The 21,523-nt window shown below is 44.4% G+C and overlaps 1 protein-coding gene across 4 annotated transcripts in view; it reads left to right on the forward strand.

The window, feature by feature from the left end:
• Positions 1-21,523, forward strand: part of LOC138481537 (uncharacterized) — a 1,141,930-nt gene that overhangs the window by 698,024 nt on the left and 422,383 nt on the right. For all 4 annotated transcript variants that reach the window (XR_011274268.1, XR_011274269.1, XM_069613714.1 and 1 more), the window contains exons 5-6: positions 6,371-6,406; positions 18,241-18,321. Coding sequence is in view for 2 of the 4 variants with exons in the window: in XM_069613714.1 (XP_069469815.1) it covers positions 6,371-6,406; positions 18,241-18,321 (117 nt within the window). In the remaining 2 variants the exon portion in view is untranslated. The remainder of the gene's footprint in view (positions 1-6,370; positions 6,407-18,240; positions 18,322-21,523) is intronic.

The following is a 21,523-nucleotide window of genomic DNA, read 5'->3' on the forward strand; positions in this document are numbered from 1 at the left end:
TGGAGCAGCTCAATCTGGTGGATATCTGGAGGGAACACCACCCGGCCGATAGGACTTAATCCCACTACTCAGCTCCACACGGAGTCCATACAAGAATTGACTACCTGTTTATCAACAAGGAGCTCGCCCCACGTGCCGCAGCCACAGAGTACCTGGGGCGAACGATCTCTGACTATTCCCCACTGACCATGCTATGGCAGCTGAGGGGCCCCAGACCCCCGATCCCTATGTGGAAGATGCCGACTGCGGCACTCGAAGACCCCGAGTTCAGGGAAAACCTGGCCGAAAAATTGGAAGATTACCTGGAAATCAACATCGGGTCGGTATCCTCCTGGAGCACATTATGGGAAGCTATGAAGGTGGTGACCAGAGGAGAAATTATATCGAGAGCCGGTGGAATTTGCAGGCAATTGAAGATAACGCCTGAAGCACAAGAAGCAGAGATCTCCCGACTAGAGTCTACCCATGACAACTCCACAGAGGCCGAGAACAAATTGAAGGAAGCCCGGGCAGAATGTCAACAAGCTTGGGAAAGACAGGAGAAATTCGATTTCACCACACACACCATCAGATCCCACAAGGAATCGGACAAACCAGGGAGGTTATTGGCCTGGCTCTGCAAGCAGGAACACCCCAAACACCTCCCAATGGAGGTACGGGACGCCGATGGGACATCCCACACGACTCATCTGGGGATCAATGACGCTTTTGCCAGATTCTACACCAAACTGTATGCCCACGAGGCACAAATTCCTACTGAAGACATTATAGACACACTTGAGGAGATAGAACTCCCCCGTATTTCACCCGAGCAGAGAGATGAACTGGAGATGGAGATCACTCTTGAGGATGTGCAAGGGGCAATCAGGTCCCTCTCTAACAGCAAAGCCCCTGGCAGCGACGGCCTCCCACCTGAGTTTTACAAAATGTACGAGCCCATCCTTACCCCAGTTCTGCACGAGGTCTACCAGGAGGCATACACGAACGGGGTTCTCCCCAACACCATGAAAGAGACCATAATTGTTCCCATGCTCAAGCCACACAAATCACCAACTGACTGTGAGTCCTACCGCCCTCTGGCCATGCTAAACTATGATGCCAAGATTCTCACATCCATATTAGCCCGCAAACTGGCCAGAGTGGTGGGATCCATCGTCCATGAGGACCAGAACGGATTTGTGCCTGGGCGCAACACCACAGCTAACCTTAGGAGGCTACAACACGTAATGGCCGAAACATACGAGAGAGATGAAGACCTGGCGGTGTTGTCGCTTGACGCTATCAAGGCCTTCGACTCCATATATTGGGAATGGATCAGGGAGGTCTTGAGAAGATTCGGCTTCGGAGGGGCTTCATCAGGTGGATTGAGGTCCTCTATAATTCCCCAATGGCAAGAGTTAAAACGGGAAGAATGGTATCCGCAGCCTGGGAAATACAAAGGGGAATGAGACAGGGGTGCCCGCTACGGCCCATGCTGTACATACTGGGCCTGGAGCCGATCGCACTATACTTCAGGCAGCAGCTCTTCGATGCTGGCATCATGGTGGGCAATGTACACCACATAATATCCCTATACGCAGACGACGTTCTCCTATACCTAAGAAACCCCGAAGTTAACGCACCGACAGTACTGGAGGTGCTAGACAATTACGCGAAGTACTCGGGGATCCGATTCAGCAGAAGCAAGTCCTCCGCATTCCCCCTGGCGGCCTACGCAACGCATCAGAAAGCGATCTCCCGGTGATAGGAATAGGTTGGCAACTGGTCAAGTTCCGGTACCTGGGGATCAACGTGAGCCACACCCCGCTACTCACGCACGAACATAACACTGAGGTCGCCATCACAAGTCTTCGACGCTCTATAAAATTCTGGTCCAAGCTCCCATTGGCCATGGTGGGCAGAGCAGCGATAGTCAAGATGATCGTACTCCCCCGTTTCCTATACTTCGTGAATATTTGCCATTATGTCCGACCGCCCTTCTTCAAGAAACTGGAGGCTATCATCAAGGACTTCCTATGGGGCCCTCACAGGCATAAACTGTCGCTATCCGTTCTTCCCCTGCCACATAAAGAGGGTGGAATAAAACTACCAGATCTCCAGCTATACTACCTGGCCGCCCAGTTAAGTCACATAACGAAATGGCTCTCGGACAAACCTTCGGCTGAGACGGAACTACTGAGGCAATCCTCGAACAACGTGTTCCCAAGGAAACCTTATGGCACCCCACACGGCAATCCCCGACCACCTTACAAGTGATTGACCTGGGTAGGAAGATATGGGCCAGGTCCTGCTACATCAGGCGAGTGCAACACACATACTCTCCGGATAACCCCATCTTAGCAGATACCTGTCGAACGGATGCAGACCTTTCCACAGCAAGGAGGTGGGAAGAAGCCGGCATATACACATGGGGTGACATGTTCGAGGAAGGGGAATTCAGGGACTTTGAATCTCTTAAGGCCACCGAAGCAATACCCCCGGGCCAGTTCCTCTGGTACCACCGTCTCAAGCAGACTGCCAAGAAACAATGGAATGGCTGGCCAGAGGAACCCTCCCCTGACCCTCTACTTCAAGAAATGCATGACCTCTCGGATGGCTGGAGACCAGTCTCCAGGCTCTATAGCAGACTATGCAACAAACCCAACCCTAAAGGCGAAGCTCTGAGGGCGAAATGGGAAGCGGACCTCGAGACCCCGATCACAGACAAAGAATGGGAAAGAGTGTTAATATTTCCCAAAAAAGTGTCTAGGAATGCTAGATTCGGCCAGATTCAGTTGAACGTCCTGTATAGGACATACATGACCCCACATAGGGTCGCCTCCTTCAACAAGACATCCTCCCCTGCATGCCCATGGTATGGGAACGATAAAGCGGATATGATCCACATGTTTTGGACTTGAACTAGGGCGATGTCACTATGGTCCAAAGCCAAACAGAGTTGCATGGACGCCGGAATGACGAGGTACGAATGGACTCCCGGCGAGTGCCTTCTGGGAATGTACCCCAGACCTAGCAAGTTCAAGCACGCGGTCAGGTTAATGGACATCTCATGCATCCTGGCTAAGAGAACAATTGCGATGGCTTGGAAGACGCTGTCGGGCCCCAGGCACGAACGGTGGCTCAAAGAACTTGAGAGATGGACGGTAGCCGAAACCAGGGCCTGGCAAGAAGGAATCACGTCAAGCGGCGAAACTGAGAGCGGCACCTTAGAATCATGGAAGGCCCTCCTCAGAGACATACGCTTCAGCGCCGACCACAAGCCCCCCTGAAATCTCGTAGCATCACACTGGCACTAATCCCCTGCTCCCAGCCCGAAAGGACAGCCCCTGTATGCAACCCCTCCTGCTTCCTGAAACTCTGGGTCGCTGGCCTTGACCCTTCCATCCACTGAAAAGTTCGCTACAACATGAAGACTGTTGTTGTTTTGTTTGTTCCTTCCCTCTTCCCTGTTCCCCCCTTCACCATTCCCTCCCTTGTTTGAATCACTGCTTAATTTCTCGTTGTATTGCACGTTCTTTTTTTTCTTTTCACCAAAAATCAATAAAATACGTTTTTAAAAAAAATGGATCAGAAGGTCATGTACTTTGTGAGGAGTGGTGAAAAGTGTCAAATGTTATTACAGTTTGGGGAAAAGAAGATATAGGGGAGGAACGCTAGAGCAATCCACCTAATAACTTATTTCCAAAGTCTGTCATGCAACTAACTAACTTTAGGGTTCACTTTGGGCTGCACTCAGATGGAGCAGGCCTCTTGCGGGTGCACGATCGGTGCGCACAAACCGAGGTGAGTCTTGGAACAGAACATGATGAGAACCCAACAGCTGGAGTGAGGGAGATGAAGCGAGTTTAGCTATACAATGCAGAACCCTCAGAAGAGGTTCATGTACTGACAGCTCCAGTGTCAACAGAGAATAACAGACCAAGTGCCATTAAAGATATGCTTGACCAAGAGATAACAGACAGAGTATTTCATCCCCCAGACCAAGGGGTCAGGCAGGGGTGGAAATGAGTCATAAATAGACTCTCTCATAAACCAGAGATCCAAACATATGGCAGTGGTGACACCAGTTAGCAAATGCCAATCACAGACAACTATTGCAGTGGGAAATCAGATTTACAGATCATCCCTGATCACAAGATCATTGCAACAGTTAGCGCACCTGAGCCAACATATAAAAAGAGGCAGAAACAAGGCAGTGATGCGGGTCTTAGGATGGCAGCGCGACCTGGAGTAACAGAGCGAAGTAGGTCACAGTTATGGATGATTGAAGAACATGTGGTAACTTAGCCATGTAAGCCACAATGTAGAGAGGGTAAAGCTTGCAGCAATTACCCAGTATAAGGAGGCTGCTGGAGACCCTGACCCAAAGGCCATGCCTTGAGAAAATGTAGCAACAGAGCAATCTGCTTGGGGGCTCTTGCACAAATACTGGTGGCAACTGTAAAGTCACTTGAGCCAACTGCATTGTTGGAAGCATTTAGTTCTTGTTTCGTGTGCTTATCGGCTTACCTTTGAACTTCAGGGTCCCTCTATCCACAGCAGTGACTTTGGGGGTGGGATTCCACTTTGAATCGCCTCCAGCACAGGGATTAAAGAGCTACGCCGCATGCTGAAGCTGGATGGAGGCAGAAGGCATTCCTGTAATGGACGGAGTGGGAGCCGGCCAAGATGGTTCCATGTCCCTCGTTCCTCAGGAGATAGCGTTGGTGTCGAGGGTAAGTGAAGAGACAGCTAAATCCTATCCAACATGCTCTTCTTATTTTAGAAATCCTCGTACATGTCCTCCAAAAGTAATTAAAGCCTCAGTTGATGCACTTAAAAATCACACATTTGGAGCCTCTTCTAAAATTACTAATTGTTTTACCACACATGAAACTATCTGACTGCATCCCCATCACATAGTTTTGACCTAACCTCATCATTGGCATGCTTGGGTCGCATGCTAAAAAATAGTATTATGTCTTCATTTAGCGGGTATGTGACGGGCCCTGAACTACTACCTGTCATAAACGACCAGATGGTGGATACATTGATCTCATCGACATCTACATGTGTGGGAAGTACTCTTCTGGAACATTGTACTATCAATAATATGGCTTTGGTTGTGCCTCCTACAGGTACAGAGGAGGTGCAAGCCCCCATTTGCGATGAATACAATCTACAGTCAACTGAAGAAGCTCAGCATAGCCCTTTAGAACCTTAAATGAGCCTGTGATGTGCACAACCAAATGGCTGTGCAGTTGTGTGGGGTCTATTATTACTGCAGCCTGAAAAATATCTCCATTGGAAAAGAAAGAAAATGGCAAGGTGTGCCCCAGGAACCCCACTAAGGAGAGTGCTATGGAAAGATAGGGAAACTATTAGTCTTACCTTGGCAGGAATACACAACAGCTGCAGAGTCTCAGAGGACTACTCATCACTGGGATCATCTGTCAATGGCAAGTCAAGAAGTGTGCTGCTGCAATTAAAACTCTCTAGTACTGAGCGGTTTGGTAGGATGTTTTCCTAGGTGTGGATAAGAATGGTGATTGGACATTGAACTGAGGATAGTAACTCCTTGTAGCATAGGCCTGTAGTCTGATTTGATTGTTTTCTCCATCTTGACACTCTCTGGTGCCTTACCAATACTCTCCCGAAGTACTCTTGCATCCTCTCCCTTTTTCCTTCATACTGATGAGACATTCCAAGGAACAGAAATGGGACTGCGTGGCAACTTATCTGTGATCGCCTGAAGTTTGACAAACTGGTGTCCTTATTATGGATCCTGCAATCCAACTCTGGGTAACCTGAGTGTAGAGTAAGTCCAGGCCCCTTGAGATACCCCATCGGGAAATGGGATTGTATTTTTTTGTGCTTTTCTCCTGCCCTCTCGTGGTACCTTCCAGACTAGTTAGCTTTGTAGCTGTGTCTGCAACAAGAGAATTCTCACTATTAATACTTGTTTCCCCTAGCTTTCCTGAGGTACCCGATATTAAGGATGACGTCTCCTCTGGTTCTGCAGTCATTCATGTTGAAGGGGTCCCTAGAGTGGTTGTGTGCTTCCTGTGCTTGTGTTGGTTGAACCACAGTCACAATGCTTGTGATGTTTGTAGTCACAGTTCTTGTATAACCAATGCAAAGCTTCAGGCCTTTAGCATTGTAGCACTGTTAATGCAGATTATAAGGTTATTCGCGAATTCCCCCTTTCAGCAGTTAATTTCACAGTATTAATCGAATCAATATTCATGTGGAATATCATGTTATTCGCCATTTTATCTGTCATTGCTACAGTGCTCAAACTCTTGCATGCAGCGCTCTGCGCTTTACTCTTTAAAAATTCTTGCATTTGTGATTGTTACGTGCCTGACACTAACATTTTGCTTTCCTTCAGGTCCCAATGATCCATGTACAGCCGGTGAATTGTCAGGTAAGGTTACACAATGATTCCAGATGCTAAGCATGGTGTAGCTGGAGGTCGGTTTATATAGGGAACGACAGAAAATGGATGCTGAGATTTTAGAATGTCTTGTGAGAGATTACAAGTTTCTGACAAACAGAGTCCAGTGGCCAGGCGGTCCCCCAATGATGTAAATGCCTGTTCCATCGCTGAATGTGGCTAGGAGGCTCCCTCGCTGAGCTATGGGTGGCTCTTTGAAGTTGTAGTATTCCTACAGATTAACTTTGGGACTCTGACCCTCACACCCTGCTCTCTTAAAATCTCCCTTTTTGTGTTGGGTCCTGTCCACTAGATGTACCTCCAATAGTATAACCCGGTGATAAAATATAAGTGTGGAATCATCCCTGCGAGTTGCATATTCTTTTGTGTCCATCGTAGGGTAGGGCCAACGCTATCTGGTAGAGGTAGGCCAACTTATTGGCCAATAAATCTGTGAGAGATTCAAGATTCCAGGTTTAAGCCCTACCAAAAGAGAATAACAAGGAGAGCCTAGACCCATCCTGTGATCCCACACCGTGAAGCTGACCTCACTTTAATGCCCGTCTTTGTGTTGGTTTAACTGAATGACCCCCACATTTCATCTGCTTTTGTGACTATGTCTACATTTGAAGAGGGACGTCAGTACACAGGGCCTTTCTTTTTAGAGAGACCTCTCTTAGTCTGCGGGGTTGAGTGAAAGGTGATGGGATCGCAATCAGCTCCTTGTCCCATGACTGTTAAAGGGGACCATGAATGACTTAGCTTACTCCCATCAGACGTGCCAATCTCGAATTGGCTAAGAAACAGGGCCACTTACAAGCACAAATATAATGGCCAAGGATCAATAAACAACCAAGTTAATATTGCACCAAGAGTCCCAAACACCAAAAGACATCAGCAAACAACGAGAGAAGGCATTGGCAGCCAATGTTCCAAAGGTCCAATTACAACCTCTGCTCGTTATTGAGGTTCCAGTCAATTGGATAGCGGTAACTTTAGTGGGGTCCCTTGTGACATCCAAGAGAGAGAAGTTGTGAAGACCTGTGGGGTTGGACTTTGCTACAAGATTCACAGAGGTATTTCAAATATGAGGTAATGTCATGCTGAGTCTTGATGAAAAGTCTGCAGGAGCTGCTGAACCCTGACAGACCCACAAAGGCGTGGAACACTCAGCCACCTTATTCACGGGTGAGCACACAACACCCCCGGGGGAAAGGGGAATGGATCAAATAAAAGATAAAAACATTCCTTCAGTGCCCACAGGATTATCTGTAGTGAGAAGACGAGAGAACAACAATTGTTCCATGCTTTGAAGTCTCACAAATATTCTTAATGAAGGACTAATACCGCTCAATCATATGCCAATCCATAGGTGTGAATGTACACAACTTTTTGTGAGCAGGGTTTAAACTTGCTTTGCTCCTTTGGTCTTCTCAGAATATTTTAACAAGGCAGTCTCAATTTCAAATACTGGTTTGATTCAGATTTAAAAATTAGCCCAAAGGGTTATTCTTTTGATTTAAAAGAGTTCATAAAGACTGGACTCCTGTAATATTTACCCAAAAGAAGGAACAATAAAGTCTTTACAGTTTTGAAAACCCTGCCTGCAATTCCTACAGTTGCCACACGCACCACGCACTTCAAAATGAACAAACACTTTTAGAAAAAAGAACTTCCCCTTCCCTAGTCTCCATGCCACAAATAACAGTTGAGAACACTGCGCAACAGAAGCAGCACACTCCGCTCACCTTAATGCCGAACACTGCTGGAATCCAGAAAATCGCCACAAAACAAAACGCTGTAACGCAAAAGAAAGCCGACCTGGATGTTAAGAACTCCCAGTTGAACACGACGCAGACTCCTCCTCCGGTCTTCACACGCTGAGCCGTTTAATCGCAGGTGCTCCCGACGTTGGCTCCTCCTCCGGTCTTGTCACACAAAGCCTGTAACTCACTGCAGAACGCAACGCAAGGAAAACTCCACCGGACCGCAAACGTGGCCATGCAGATGCTGTCTAAACAGTAGAACAAATGGAACACGTTACATTTCTGAATGGCCGGAATTAAAACACTGCTAAACAAACAGAAATAACGCACACACTCAGTCAGGACTATTAACCCTTTAGACTCCCTATACCAATTAAAACTCAAATCCCCAAAAACTCACTTAAATAGCCTTGAAACAAAAACGTCCACAAACTGAAAGCTACTTCGCTTAATGAAGTATTTTCTGCTTTGTTTTCTTTTTTCTCTTTTCTCCTTTTACTTGAATCAAATTCTCATTCAGAAAAAGTCATTTTCAAAGGGGAACTTGACTTCTTCCTGTGGAAATTCATGCCTCACAGATAATCTTGGCCTAAAACTCAGGGACAGCATTTTACACAACCTGCTCTCAAGAAAACTAAAATGAAAGGCAGTTTAGAATGCTTATCTCTTCCCTTTGTCCTTCCATCCTCCAATTAAGAAGCCTTCTCCTTTCCTCCATCTTGGCTAGAGAACTCACCAACACTCTGGAAACAAAAGTCAAGGCCCAAACCAAATTCACAAGAGACTTTTAAGGAAAGATTTGTACAAAAGAATGAAGGTGATTTTAAATACAGATCTAATGTGCATGTAATCTACCCAACGATCTGACAGCGGAGGCACAGGTAACTGCTTTCTTCCGTGCTTGATTCTTTGCACATACACACACTGCACAAGTTTTAACAAAATTCAAAGTATCTTGTCTACTAGTCACCCTCCTGAACTCTCTTCGTACTAATTCCAAATTCTTCCAGAAACCTGGATGACCTGCCATGATGGATTCATGGCAATTTTTCAAAATTCCCTCTCTCAGTTCCAATGTAGGCTAATACAATTTCTCATCCAAGAAAGGCAAGCCACTTTTGATACGACGGGCTTGATGCTGACATTCGCATTCTTCTGTCTGCAATGAAGACATAACCTTCTTAATCTTGCCAGCTATTCTCCATTACACCTAGGGGCAGCGGCCAGAATAAAGCGTTCTGAAGCAATCAATGGCAGAGGATCACATTCAATCTTTGACTCACTTCCGGGAAACTGACATGACAAAGCATCTGCCTTGCAGTTTAAACGTCCTGGTTTAGATGTGACAACAAAGTGGTAATCAGCAAAAAACAATGACCATCTAAGTTGTCTTTGGGTTAGTGTCTTCACTGACTTTAAAAATAGCGGATTACGATGATCAGTCAGCACAGTCACTGTATGTCTAGCTCCCAAGAGAAGATGACGGCACTCCTCAAAAGCAGATTTGATAGCTAAAAGCTTATGATCTGAAATAATATAGTTAACCTCGGCTGGTAAATATTTCTTGGAAAAAAAAACACTGGATATAATTGCCCTGTAATCTCGTGTCTTTGAGAAAGGACATCCCCCATCGCCATGTTAAAAGCATCAGCCTCAACAAAGAAAGGTTTCAAAGGATCTGGATTTATTAGAATTAGACTGGTAATTAAACAATTCTTCAAAAACTGAAAAGACGCTTCCTCCTCTAGACCCCAGACAAGTTTCACCCCCTTTTTGAGGAGTTTAGTAATGGGAGTGACAAGTCGAGAAAATCCCTCAGTAAACATTCTGTAAAAATTGGCGAAGCCATGGAAACTTTAGACTTCTTTAACCTCACTGGGTGATGGCCAATCCCAAATTGGCTGCACTTTCTGATGATTAATTTCCAAACCCTTAGGAGAAATGACAAACCCCAGAAATTTAACAGAATCCTTGTGAAACTGACTCTTCTCAAGTTTGGGAAATAGATGATTCTCTAGAAGCTTTTGAAGCACCATCCGCACCTGATCTTGATGTTGACTCAAATCAGGAGAAAAAATGAGAATATCATCAATGTACCCTATGGTGAACACATCCAGAAACTCACAAAGAACCTCATCAATATAATATTGGAAGGCTGCTGGGGCATTGCAAAGTCTGAAAGGAATCACCAGATACTCAAAAAGTCCAAACCTGGTCTTGAAGGCCGACTTCCACTTATCACCATGCTGTATCCTAACTAAATGATATGCTCTGCGAAGATCGAGCTTAGAAAACACTGTTGCCCCCTGGATCTGATTCAACATCTCCGAGATTAAAGGGAGAGGATACTGATTCTTGACGGTTACCTTGTTCACTGCTCTATAATCAGTACAAGTTCTTAAAGAACCATCTGGCTTAGGAACAAAAAACAAAGGGGAAGCCACTGGAGACTGGGAATGGTGAATGAAATGTTTGGCCAAATTCTCTACTAGCTATTCTTTAAGATACTCATTCTCTTTCTCTGTAAAAGAATGTAATCTACTAATGGGCAGGACCGAATCTGCCTCTAATTCTATTCTACAATCAGAACGTCTATGAGGAGGTAATTCCCCCACATTTCTCTCATCAAAATGTCCCAATGCTCCTGATAAAACTCCAGCAACTTTCCCACAACTGCTCCAATAGAATGATTTAACATCCCTTCTTCTGCCAGAACCCTAGACAATGACTCTCCTTGACTAAAACAGGAATTTTGCAAGGAACCCTGAAAACAATGTTCTACACAGAATTCAGAGTGCAACTCCACCACCCTCCTACTCCAGTCAATCTCTGGATTATGTGATGTGAGCCAAGGCAGAATTATCTTTAACTGTGGTGTATCAATCAGTTCAAAATAAATCTCTTCCCTATGGCCCCCTGCAAGAACCATAATCAGGGCTTCAGTCTCATGAGTTATGGCTCCCGATGTAAGGGAAGTCCCATCCACTGCCCACACCTGCTCCACCACTTCTTTTTGCCAAAAAAGAATCCCTAAAGCCTTAGCAACCCCCCCATCCATAAGATTTCCATAGCTCCAGAGTTAATAACTACGGGACCTGCACCCTTCAAAACTGACTCAACAAACAAGGATACGTTTACCGTAATATGAGGAACCGCAGCCTGAAAAGTATTGGCTACCTGCTATGCCTTGATCGAAGAAGTCTGAAGCTTTGTCGGGGTATACGGACAGTTACCTAAAAAATGACCGCTTCTTCCGCACTACAGACACAAAGTGTTTTTTCGTCTCCTCTCCTTCTTCTTAGATGAAAGACCTCTACTCTAGATCCCTAATCAGTACCTCTGTTCTCAGAACTTAGACTCCTAAACCAACTGTTTACAAATTCCATTCTGGGACAATCCCCTCTGAGAATACTCCTACCTTCACCCTGACCCCTCCTGCATTCTGCCCTTCTTTCATTCAGACAAAAGTCAAACTGAATACCTCAATCGATGAATGCATCACAGAACGAAGGTCTACTCACTACGTCAGAAAGAGCATCCTTCAACTCCTCCTGCAAACCCCTGTAGAAAAGCGAGGCTCTCTTCTCCTCCGGCCATTTACTTTCTGACACTAGCGATTTGAATTGAGTAATATAAGAAACGAAATCCCAACCTCCCTGACGGAGTTCTCACCATCCACTTCTAAGGATACTTGTCATTTGTCAAACATCTTGTGAAATTCCTCCTGAAAAAGTTCAAAGTTACCTATCACAGCATGTTTCTGACTCACCACCATATCGTTCAGGAGCAGCCAGTGGTACAGGCATCAAAAAGGGCCTAACTCCTCCCACAGCACCACTATTCCCAGCCTAAAAACGGTCCTCATCCATCCTGTACAACTCTGGAGGATACCGACTATCCAGAGGTCTCGGAACAGTTTGTCTCTCCTCAGCTTCCTGAATAAGGGTGATCCTTTCACTTAACTCTTCCACCCTTTTACTCAAGTTCTCAATTTCCTTTGTGAAATTCTTAACTCCTCCCTCAGCTCCGTATCATATCCCCTGTACTTCCTTTGTGCTCTCCTTGGGGTCATGACAGCTCGGGTAGACACAAACATACTGGCCTTTTCTAATGTCAGGCTGAGTCTTGATGAAAAGTCAGCAGGAGCTGCTTAACCCCAACAGAGCCTCAAAGGTGTGGAGCACTCAGCCAGCTTATTCATGGCTGAGCACACAACACCCCCAGGGAAATGGATAACATAAAAAATAAAACAGATTCATTCAGTGTCCACAGGATTATCTGTAGTGAGAAGAGAGAACAACAATTTTGGTTATTTAATAACAGACCATCCCTATCCTTCCTGAAACCCAAGACTAAAATATTTGAAGATGTGTACCTGTTATTACTCTGCTGATAGCCCAGAGGAAGTTCTTTTACACTGAACTTGAACATGAAGGTTTTTTCATGAACTGGGTAATATTCTCCCACACTTATTTTCAACTATTTTGGAAATACACTAGCAAAGGTCCTTGCCTTTAAATCTTTACCTTGCTAACTGCTTACTTTTCTCTTCTTGTAAAATCAGCTGCTTTGTGTCCAAAGTCACTAACCACATTAAGATCACCATGTGCTCTGTGTTTCACTTTGTGTTAACATTCTCTCAGGACCAGACATATAAGAGTTAATTCAAAGTGTTCAGAATTTCCTCACCTTCTAAAGCTCCGTTGCTGAAGTTGGCCGTGTGTTCCTGTGCTCTCCTGTCTCCGCGGATAGGGAATAAGTCGCTGCGCAACTCGCGTGAAACAAAAAAAGAAATTGACTCTTGAAAGAGCTACCGTGCTGCTGCTCAACAAGGGAGTCCAAGCGGCGTTGGATTGCTAGCAAGCGAATGTCTCAAACTGTGTTAGACAAATATTGAAACTGACTTCAAATGAAGTCACTGCGCTTGCCTCCTCGCAGGAGTCCAAGCAGCATAAAAATAATACGCTGCTGTACCTGATATCCCTGCAATAATTAATGACATGAGCCTGTCAGGGAAAACAAACAGACTATGGGCAATGGAAAGCTTTTGTGTGTAACCAGAAAAGTGAATGGATCTTTCCTTTTTCTGCATACGCAATGGAAGGCAAAAAAAAATAAACAAACCAGGGAAAAAAAAATAAACAAACCGTTTCTTTCAGGAAAGTGAAGCACAAGCGAAAAAGAAATTTCATGCAGAGTTCAATATAATTTCAGACAGTCCAATAAAAAAACTAAAAACATCTTTGGTCAGGTAACGCTTACTTCAAAATAGATACTTAACAGGGAAAGTTATATCAGACAATTCTTTACTTCTTAATTTGAGACTGTCTTTGAAATAAAGCGGCAAGATCACTTAGCTCAGAGTTTGGTGACAGCTTCACTGCTAGACTTTCACACATTAGCACTCCACTACTGCTTCATTCCTTGAATGGACCGACCAAAGTGCGTAGGCCTCCAATGTTGGAGCTTCCTAGATCCTGACCTCCTCAGCTGGCAAAAGACAATGAAACACATTTGAGAATGTACTCCAACTGACCTTGTGTATAAACCAGCCAATCAGATCACCAGTTGAGACCTCCATCTTGGCTCGGGCAAGTGTCCACAATCTAAATTACACAGTTAAAGCCCAACTTGATGAATAAAACACAAAATGCCACCTTCAAATATTTTACCCAGTCTGTTCACATCATCCAGAGAATTAGCCATCAACATAACTTCAGTGTAAAACCCTGACAGATGATTGAGGTCCTAAGTGATCTCAAATACCATGTCAGACTGCCAAACAGGCAAAAGAAGGAACACATTAATTGTATCAACTTGCCGAAGAAATGGTGGTCAAACCTGGATTATTTGTTCATTGACACTGCCAGCCGCTCTTTACCATCTTCATTAGAAAGTAAAATAATTTCAATGGAGATTCTTGCAAGACTACCATCTGCCACATTCCAGAATCTAGAAGACCTTGTAGACCACTTAACAGATATCTACTTGGAAGCTCCTGGGTAGGTTGAATGTTTCAACCACCATATCCACACTCCCCAGAGAAACTCAGTCTGTTGAAGACCTTATTGGATACCAGAGGCTAGATGGGATAGTAAGGAAATGTTGAAAATATACAGTCTAGGGGCATAATAGAAAGAGTTCACAATGAGTGGTCTTCACACATAGTACCGGTGACTAAACCTGATGCCTGTTCTGTTCTACTTCTCTAAGGTAAATGACTTGTGCAAGTTTGACACATACCTGATATGAATGACCAAATGGAGAAGTTGTATCCACCATAATTTCTTCCCTAGACCTGAATAAAGGTCATTGGCATGTGTACTGGCCACTAAATATTGGGAGAAAACCACTTTCATCACTGAGAGGTGCATCTCAGGAAATGTGTGGGTGCTGTGAGGAACCTGAGGGCATCCTCCCTTCTTTTCCCCTGGTATCCTACTCTCGGGTTGCCAGGGAAAGGCCATCACAAGAAGAACCCTTTATACCCATCACTTCTGTGTAGGATTGATCCTCAATCCTGAGAATCCATCATCATATGTCCCTAGGGTGGGAAGCCCTATTCTTAGGGGAAGGGTATGTGAGGAACCTGAGGGTGTCCTCACTTCTTTTCCCCTGGTATACTACTCTCGGGTGCCCAGGAAAAGGCCAGCGCTTTTGGATCCTGACCCTGGGGTGGATATGCGAGGGAGGATCACCTGGGTAGAGGAGACTTGGGGAGTGGGGAGAGGACATCCTTAGGTGAGACATGCTATCATCCATTTGCTTTCACCACAAACTCCATCACATAAGTCTTTATTGGTTGTTGTCAGCCCTTTCGCTCTGTTTTCCCCTACCATTCCCCAAAACACATAAAGCATATTGCTACTGGGATGAAGAAGGGCACAACTATAACAACCTATCCTCATTTTATTAATGCAGACCCATCTCAAACTCATTTGGGTACTGTGACGAAGAAGAGGACACTTAGAACAACACATCCTCATGTTGTGAAAGCGAACAATTATCAGCCCCAACCAAGTACTGAGACGAGGAGGAGGACGACAAGAGCAACGAATGACTACCACTTTGATGCTGAGCAGTCTAGTCCTTTTTGGAAAGAGAATGGAGGTGGGAGCTTTAAAAGCTGGAATCCCAAAAGAAATTGAGTTAGCTGTGGGACAATGCCCTCAAACTGCTACGCGCAGGCAGACCTCTCTGGTGTGGCAGTGTGGCAGGAGGAGCTCTTGAGACCCGTGGAAATGTGCAGAGCATATGCAGCAGGAAACAAAGGCACCAGAAGCTGGAGACCGGTGGCAAGCCTTAAATAGGCTGGCGGGACCGTCGGAATGGTCGCGTGAGTCCTACTTCACCGAGGAAGCACTGCTCTGTGTGTGCGAGCCACACAAATACTGCTGGGAGAAGACACGAGTGCCCACAATGACAAACAGAAACCTGTGGCGGCGGCAGACCTCACAAGGAGCCATAAAACCGACCAGTGAGTGCAACCAGAACGGGGGAAAACCGCCAGTAGGCGGTTATAGAAATAAAGCAATGGACTAGAATGCAAATTAAAAATATGGATTGCTAAGCAAGTTAAAGCAAATATCAAGCGTTTTGAATACTGATTGAAAAGAAAACAAGGCATTATGAAAACCGAACTAAATGAAAACAAGTTAAAGCAGATCTAAGGCATTTTGAATACCAAACGAAATGAAAGCAAGTGGGGAGCACTCTTGCATATTGAAAGGAGTGAAAGAAAGATTGTGAATCTTACTGAAAGGGAGTTTTTGAACTGCATTGAAATAATGAATTGCATTAACTGAAACAAGTGCTAGCAAAACCAAGAGAGCACAAAGAGGTGCATGGTATGAAAAATCTAGCATTAGCCAATGCCAAGAAAGAGCAAAGAACTGTATGTTATAAGGAAACAAGCATTGGCAAGAGCCAAGGAAACATAAAAAGGTGTAACAAGCACATGGGGCCAGATAAGCCACAATACTGCTGAGGAGAAGCAGTGAACTGAAGTTAAAGGAAAAGCAGTCAAGGAAGGGTGCCGATTGCGTGACCTGTAATGGGTGGACTGTGTGGTCCGACAACTGCGCCTCGACTGGGTGGCCTGAATGGAAAAGTCACTGAAAACACCTCTAAAGAAGCTTGTGTTGTGCAAAGACCTTGTTGTGATAATGAAGTGAAGTGTTGTTTTGAAAGCTGGAAGATTTGAACTCTTGGTGAAGGGAACCCCTGTGCTTGATAAACTACATTGAACTTGGGGTAGGAGAGCTGATCACAAGCCAAAGAGCTAGAATAAAATCTGAACTTAACTTTGAACACTATTCATTAGTGATGCTGACATCCCTACACATTGTATGCAGTTAGTTGTAAGGAAAAGTATAGGGTTTGGACACAAAAAGATGTTTTCCTTTGGACTTCCTGACACAGATTATTCTTAGTTGTCTTTAGGAAGGGACATCCCACCTTAGCAAGTTAGGCCTTACTCCACCCTGCCTTTTTAAGATAAATAAAACTTGGTTGAAAAACTTGAACCTATTGTCTGTGTCTGACTCGTGATGCCTTCACAGTGTGTACATATATTACATTGCTATCAACCTCTTTAGAGAGAGCTTGTGGAACATCTATATTTGGTCCGTCTGACTCTTACCGCAAACCCCTCCAAATGTAAGCTAGCCAGGTCTATGGTTAAACACTTTGACTGCACGTTGGGCAGTATTAAGGAGAGGATTGCAGGTCAAAAAGCTAGCAGCATTACACTCAGTGACCATGCCTACCACCAAAACAGAGTTGCCATTCTTCTAGGGAATCTGGGTATATTCATGTGGGTGTATCCCCTCCTTCTCTGAATAAGCCAGTCTCTTCACGGACATGTTGATGTTTTTTTGCCCTAACAAGCTATGGTAGAACAAAGATTATACTGAAAAAACAACCTGGTGTGGAAAGAAGGCGCAAGAATCCGGTTGAACCGTTTGAAGCAAACATTGCGTAGCCTACTGTGTTCATCGTGCAGGGTTTCAAAAAGGAATTTGTCCTAAAGAAGTATGCACCAAAAGCCAGATTAACAACCAGTATGTTACAGAAAATTGAGGAGAGAGAGCAACTATTGCTGCATCAGAAGGAAGGTTTTACCCCTAAAAAGAAACTACCCCATAACTGAATTAGATTGCTTGGAAATCAAGTGGGACATAAAGTCCTAAATGTTTACCTTTCAGGATGATGATTGAAACTCTGAACAAGCACAGATGTAACAGTAGTGATAAGTGGTTCATGAGGGGCCAGCCATAATCCTTCACTGTCCACCATCCAGAATAAAGTTACAGTCCAATATGGATTTTCTCTCTCAACGTTCTGTGAAAAAAAGGATACCCTCTAGTGAGAGCTTCAAAGAAAGGTAGCTTCAACGAAAGGGAGAAGGCATTCGATAAAGTCAGACTATCATCTTGTTTACGAGACCTGGCCGGATCTCTGCAGCCCGGCTAGCTAGACCTTCCTTTTGGTTAGCCTTATAGCTGTGTTTGTAACAAGCAAATAATCACTATAAATACACTTATTCCAGTCTCTACATTTCTGCAGGCTTCACCTAGCTACCCTGAGGCACCTATATTAAGGATAATGCCCCCTCTGGTCCTTCACTGATTAGTTGGTGGAGGGGTCCCTAGAGTGATTGCTTGCTTCTGGTGCTTGTGCTGTTTGTAGTCACAGCACTTTTATAACCAAGTTCCAATGTACAACCTCTGGCCATTAGCACGGTAACACTATTAATGCAGATTATAAAGTTACTAGGGAATAATTCCCCCTTTTATCAGTTAATTTGACAGCGTTTAGGGAATCAGTATTCATGTGTATTATGTTATTTGCAAAATTCGCACTTTTATCTGTTATTGCCACAGCGCCAACACACTTGTAGATTTTTAGTACGAATTGCATGCAGCGATCTGTGCTTCATCTTTTAACTGTTCTTACATGCCTGGTTGTTGTGTGCCTGCCACTCTATATACTACCTTCATGGTGTGGATCTTCTTCTACGCACATTCATGCCCTAACTAACTTTTTGCTTTCTCTCAGGACTTCCCCATTGTCCCAATGTTCAATGTACCACCACTCCATGGTGGATTCATCTCAGGAGTCCCGCGAGTGAATAGCGAGGTAAGGCGCCACAAGGATTTGAAATGCTAAGTAAGGTATGACTGAAAGCCTGGTCTCATGTAGGGAAGTACGAAAAATGTATGCTAAGGTTTTAGAAATTCCTGTGAAATTGCAGCTTTTTGGAAAATGGAGTCCAGTGCCTGCACCATCCTCCAATGATATACATGTTAGCTCCAGTGCCTATTGTGATTAGGTGGCTCCCTGGGTGTCTCTTTGAATTTCTAACATACCTACAGAGTATCCCTTGTACTCTGTGAGCGTCATACACAGTTCTAAATAAAATCTCCCTTTTTGTGTTGGTCCCTGTCCAGGAGGTATTCTTACAACTCGTTACCTATGTGATCAAATACATGTTGAAGCTTCCCTGTGAGTTGACTATTGTATTGTGTCCAACGCATGACAGTACCAACTCTATCTGGTAAACGTAGGCCAACTAATGGCCTAAATTATTTGTGAGACAATCAAGATTTCTGAGGTGCTACAAGGACCAACATTAAGACCTGCCAATGGAGGATGGCCAGGGTTAGGATCCAGAGCCCTTGAACCATCATTTCATTCAACACCAGTTAGGCTGACCTCATTTTATATCCTGAGTTTGTGGCAGTTTAACTAAACAATCCCATATTGAGAGCATCTTTTTTGACTCAAATATACAATATACAAAACGGACTACAGTACACAGGACCATTGCCTTTAGAGAGACATGTTTGTTCTGTGTGGTTGAGTGAAAGGTGGCCAGATCCACTATCAACTACTTGTCCCATAACTGTTAAAGGAAACCATGAAGGACATAGCTTACTACCTTCTGACATGGGCACATCTACAAGTGACCATGAAACAGGACCACGTCCTAGCAGGTTTATACTGGCCAAAGATATATAAATAACAAAGTGCCTTTACCACATGTCCCAAACAGCAGAGGACCTTGGCAATCAATGCTACAAGGCGCTGAAACCAGTGTTCCTAAGGCACAAATACCTAAATACCTCTGCCGTTTACTGAGGAACCATGCACTAGCATGGGTTGTGTATAGTGGGATCCCTGATGACATCCAAGAGAGAGAATATGTATATAACTATGGCGTTGGACATTGCTACAAAATTCCCAGAGACATTTTCCACATGTGATGATTGAGGTCCAAAGTGATCTCAAATACCAGATAAGACATCTGGACAGACAAATTGAGGAGCATTTTTATCGTATCAGCTGGTTGAATAAATGGTGGACTGACCCAGATTATTTAGTCATGGACACTACCAGCAGCTCCATGCCACTTCTGTTAGACAGTAGAACAACTTCTACGGAGATCCCTGCGATGCTACCAATTTCCACAAACTAGAACCTTGAAGACTGTAGCTCCCATTTTACAGATATCTTCTTGGAATGTACTGGGTGGGATGAAGGATTCTACCACCATCTCCAGATTCCCCAGGAAATTCAGTCTGTTTAAGTCCTTATTGGATACCAGAGGCTAGTTGAGGCATTATTAAGATACAGGTAGAAAAGATGCTGGATAGGGACATACTAGAAGGATCTCATAATGAGTAGTCCTCACACATAGTACTAGTGGCTAAAGCAGATGCTTCATAGAGGTTCTGCTTGACTTCTCTAAGGTAAATGACGTATCCGGGTTTGACACCTACCCCATAACCTGTGTGAATGAACTGATGAAAACAATGGATGGCTTCTCCACAATTTCTTCCCAGAATCTCAATAAAGGTTGACAGGTGCCACTGGCCCCCAAAGAGCTTTTGCCCCAGAGAGGTACATCACATGGAATTTGTGGGAGTTTACATAGATTACATTGTCATCCACCCCTTTAGAGAGAGCATGTGAAACATCTATATTTGGTCTGTCTGACTCTTACCCCCAAACTCCTCGATATGTAAGCTAGCTATGGCCACGGTTAAACACCTTGACCTCACGTTGGGCAGTGGGAAGATTACACTCAGTGACCCTATATACCATCAAAATAGAATTGTCACCCTTCGTGGGGCTCTGAGAGTGTTCTTGTAGATGCATCCACTGGTACTCTGAAAAAAGCCATTCTCTTCATGGATCTATTGCAGTTCTCTGGACCTAAAAAGCTATGCTGGAGCAAAGATGATACTGAAAACATCAAGCTGTAGTCATTTAAATGGAATAGTGCACAACCTACCTTTATTCTTCATGCAGGATTTCAGAAAGGAATTCATCCTGCAAACAGAAGCACCAAAAATCAGATTAGCAATCGGAATGTTCCATGAAATAGAGGGGACGGTACAACTAGTGCTATATCAGCAGGATGCTTCTACCCCTAATAAATAACTACCCCCTAAATGAATAAGCGTAATACTGGCACATCAAAGCCCTTATTTCTTGATCTTCTGGAGGACCTGGGTGTGCAATTAGCAAATTATGCCAATGACACGCAGATCTTCTTTGAACTTTCGGGCAACTATCAGAAGGATGTTGATGTTGTAAACTACACCTACGCCAAAATTCAAGCATGGATGGTAACTAACTCATTGGCTCTTAATGACTCTAAAACAGCTACTTATCCTGACTTCCAGACCTAAACTGAAGAACCTTACCCAACAGTATGAATCCTTTGTTGTGGCAGGCAATTCCATACCTGTGAGTAAATCAGTGAAAACCTTGGAGCTAATGCTTGATGCTAATCTCTCCATGAAAAATCAGGTCTCTCAGATCCGCTCATCTTGCGGATATGTTATTAAGCTCTTACATCAGCTTAGACCTTATCTTAGCATTGCCACCAGATCCCTCCTGGCCTTCTCACTGATAAATTCACGATTGGATTATTGTAACAGCTTGTTTATGGGGACTTAAGAGGGGAATCTGAAGCAGCTACAAACTGTGCAGAATGCTGCTGTCAGGGCAGTCTTTGACCTAACTAGACAGGATCATGTGACCATAGCCAGGAGGACACTGCTCTGGCTCCCGGTGAAGCAGAGAATCAAACACAAGATTCTATCCCTAGCCTATAAATGCCAAAATGTGAAGGCACCACACTATCTCATCAACATATTAACGAGGAAATCGTCTAGCAGAATCGTGCGCTCCTCTGATACCTTTTTGCTCAACCAGCAGAGATCCTGCTTGAACATTTTAATCGATTGTAGCTTTGAACTTAACCACGTGAATGGAATGCTTTGCCCATACACATTAAAACTTCTCATTCATTACCTACCTTTAAGAGACA

The sequence above is a fragment of the Ambystoma mexicanum genome, chromosome 5p (assembly GCF_040938575.1).
Source record: "Ambystoma mexicanum isolate Mex_15411 chromosome 5p, UKY_AmexF1_1, whole genome shotgun sequence".
In the NCBI taxonomy this organism is placed as follows: Eukaryota; Metazoa; Chordata; class Amphibia; order Caudata; family Ambystomatidae; genus Ambystoma; species Ambystoma mexicanum.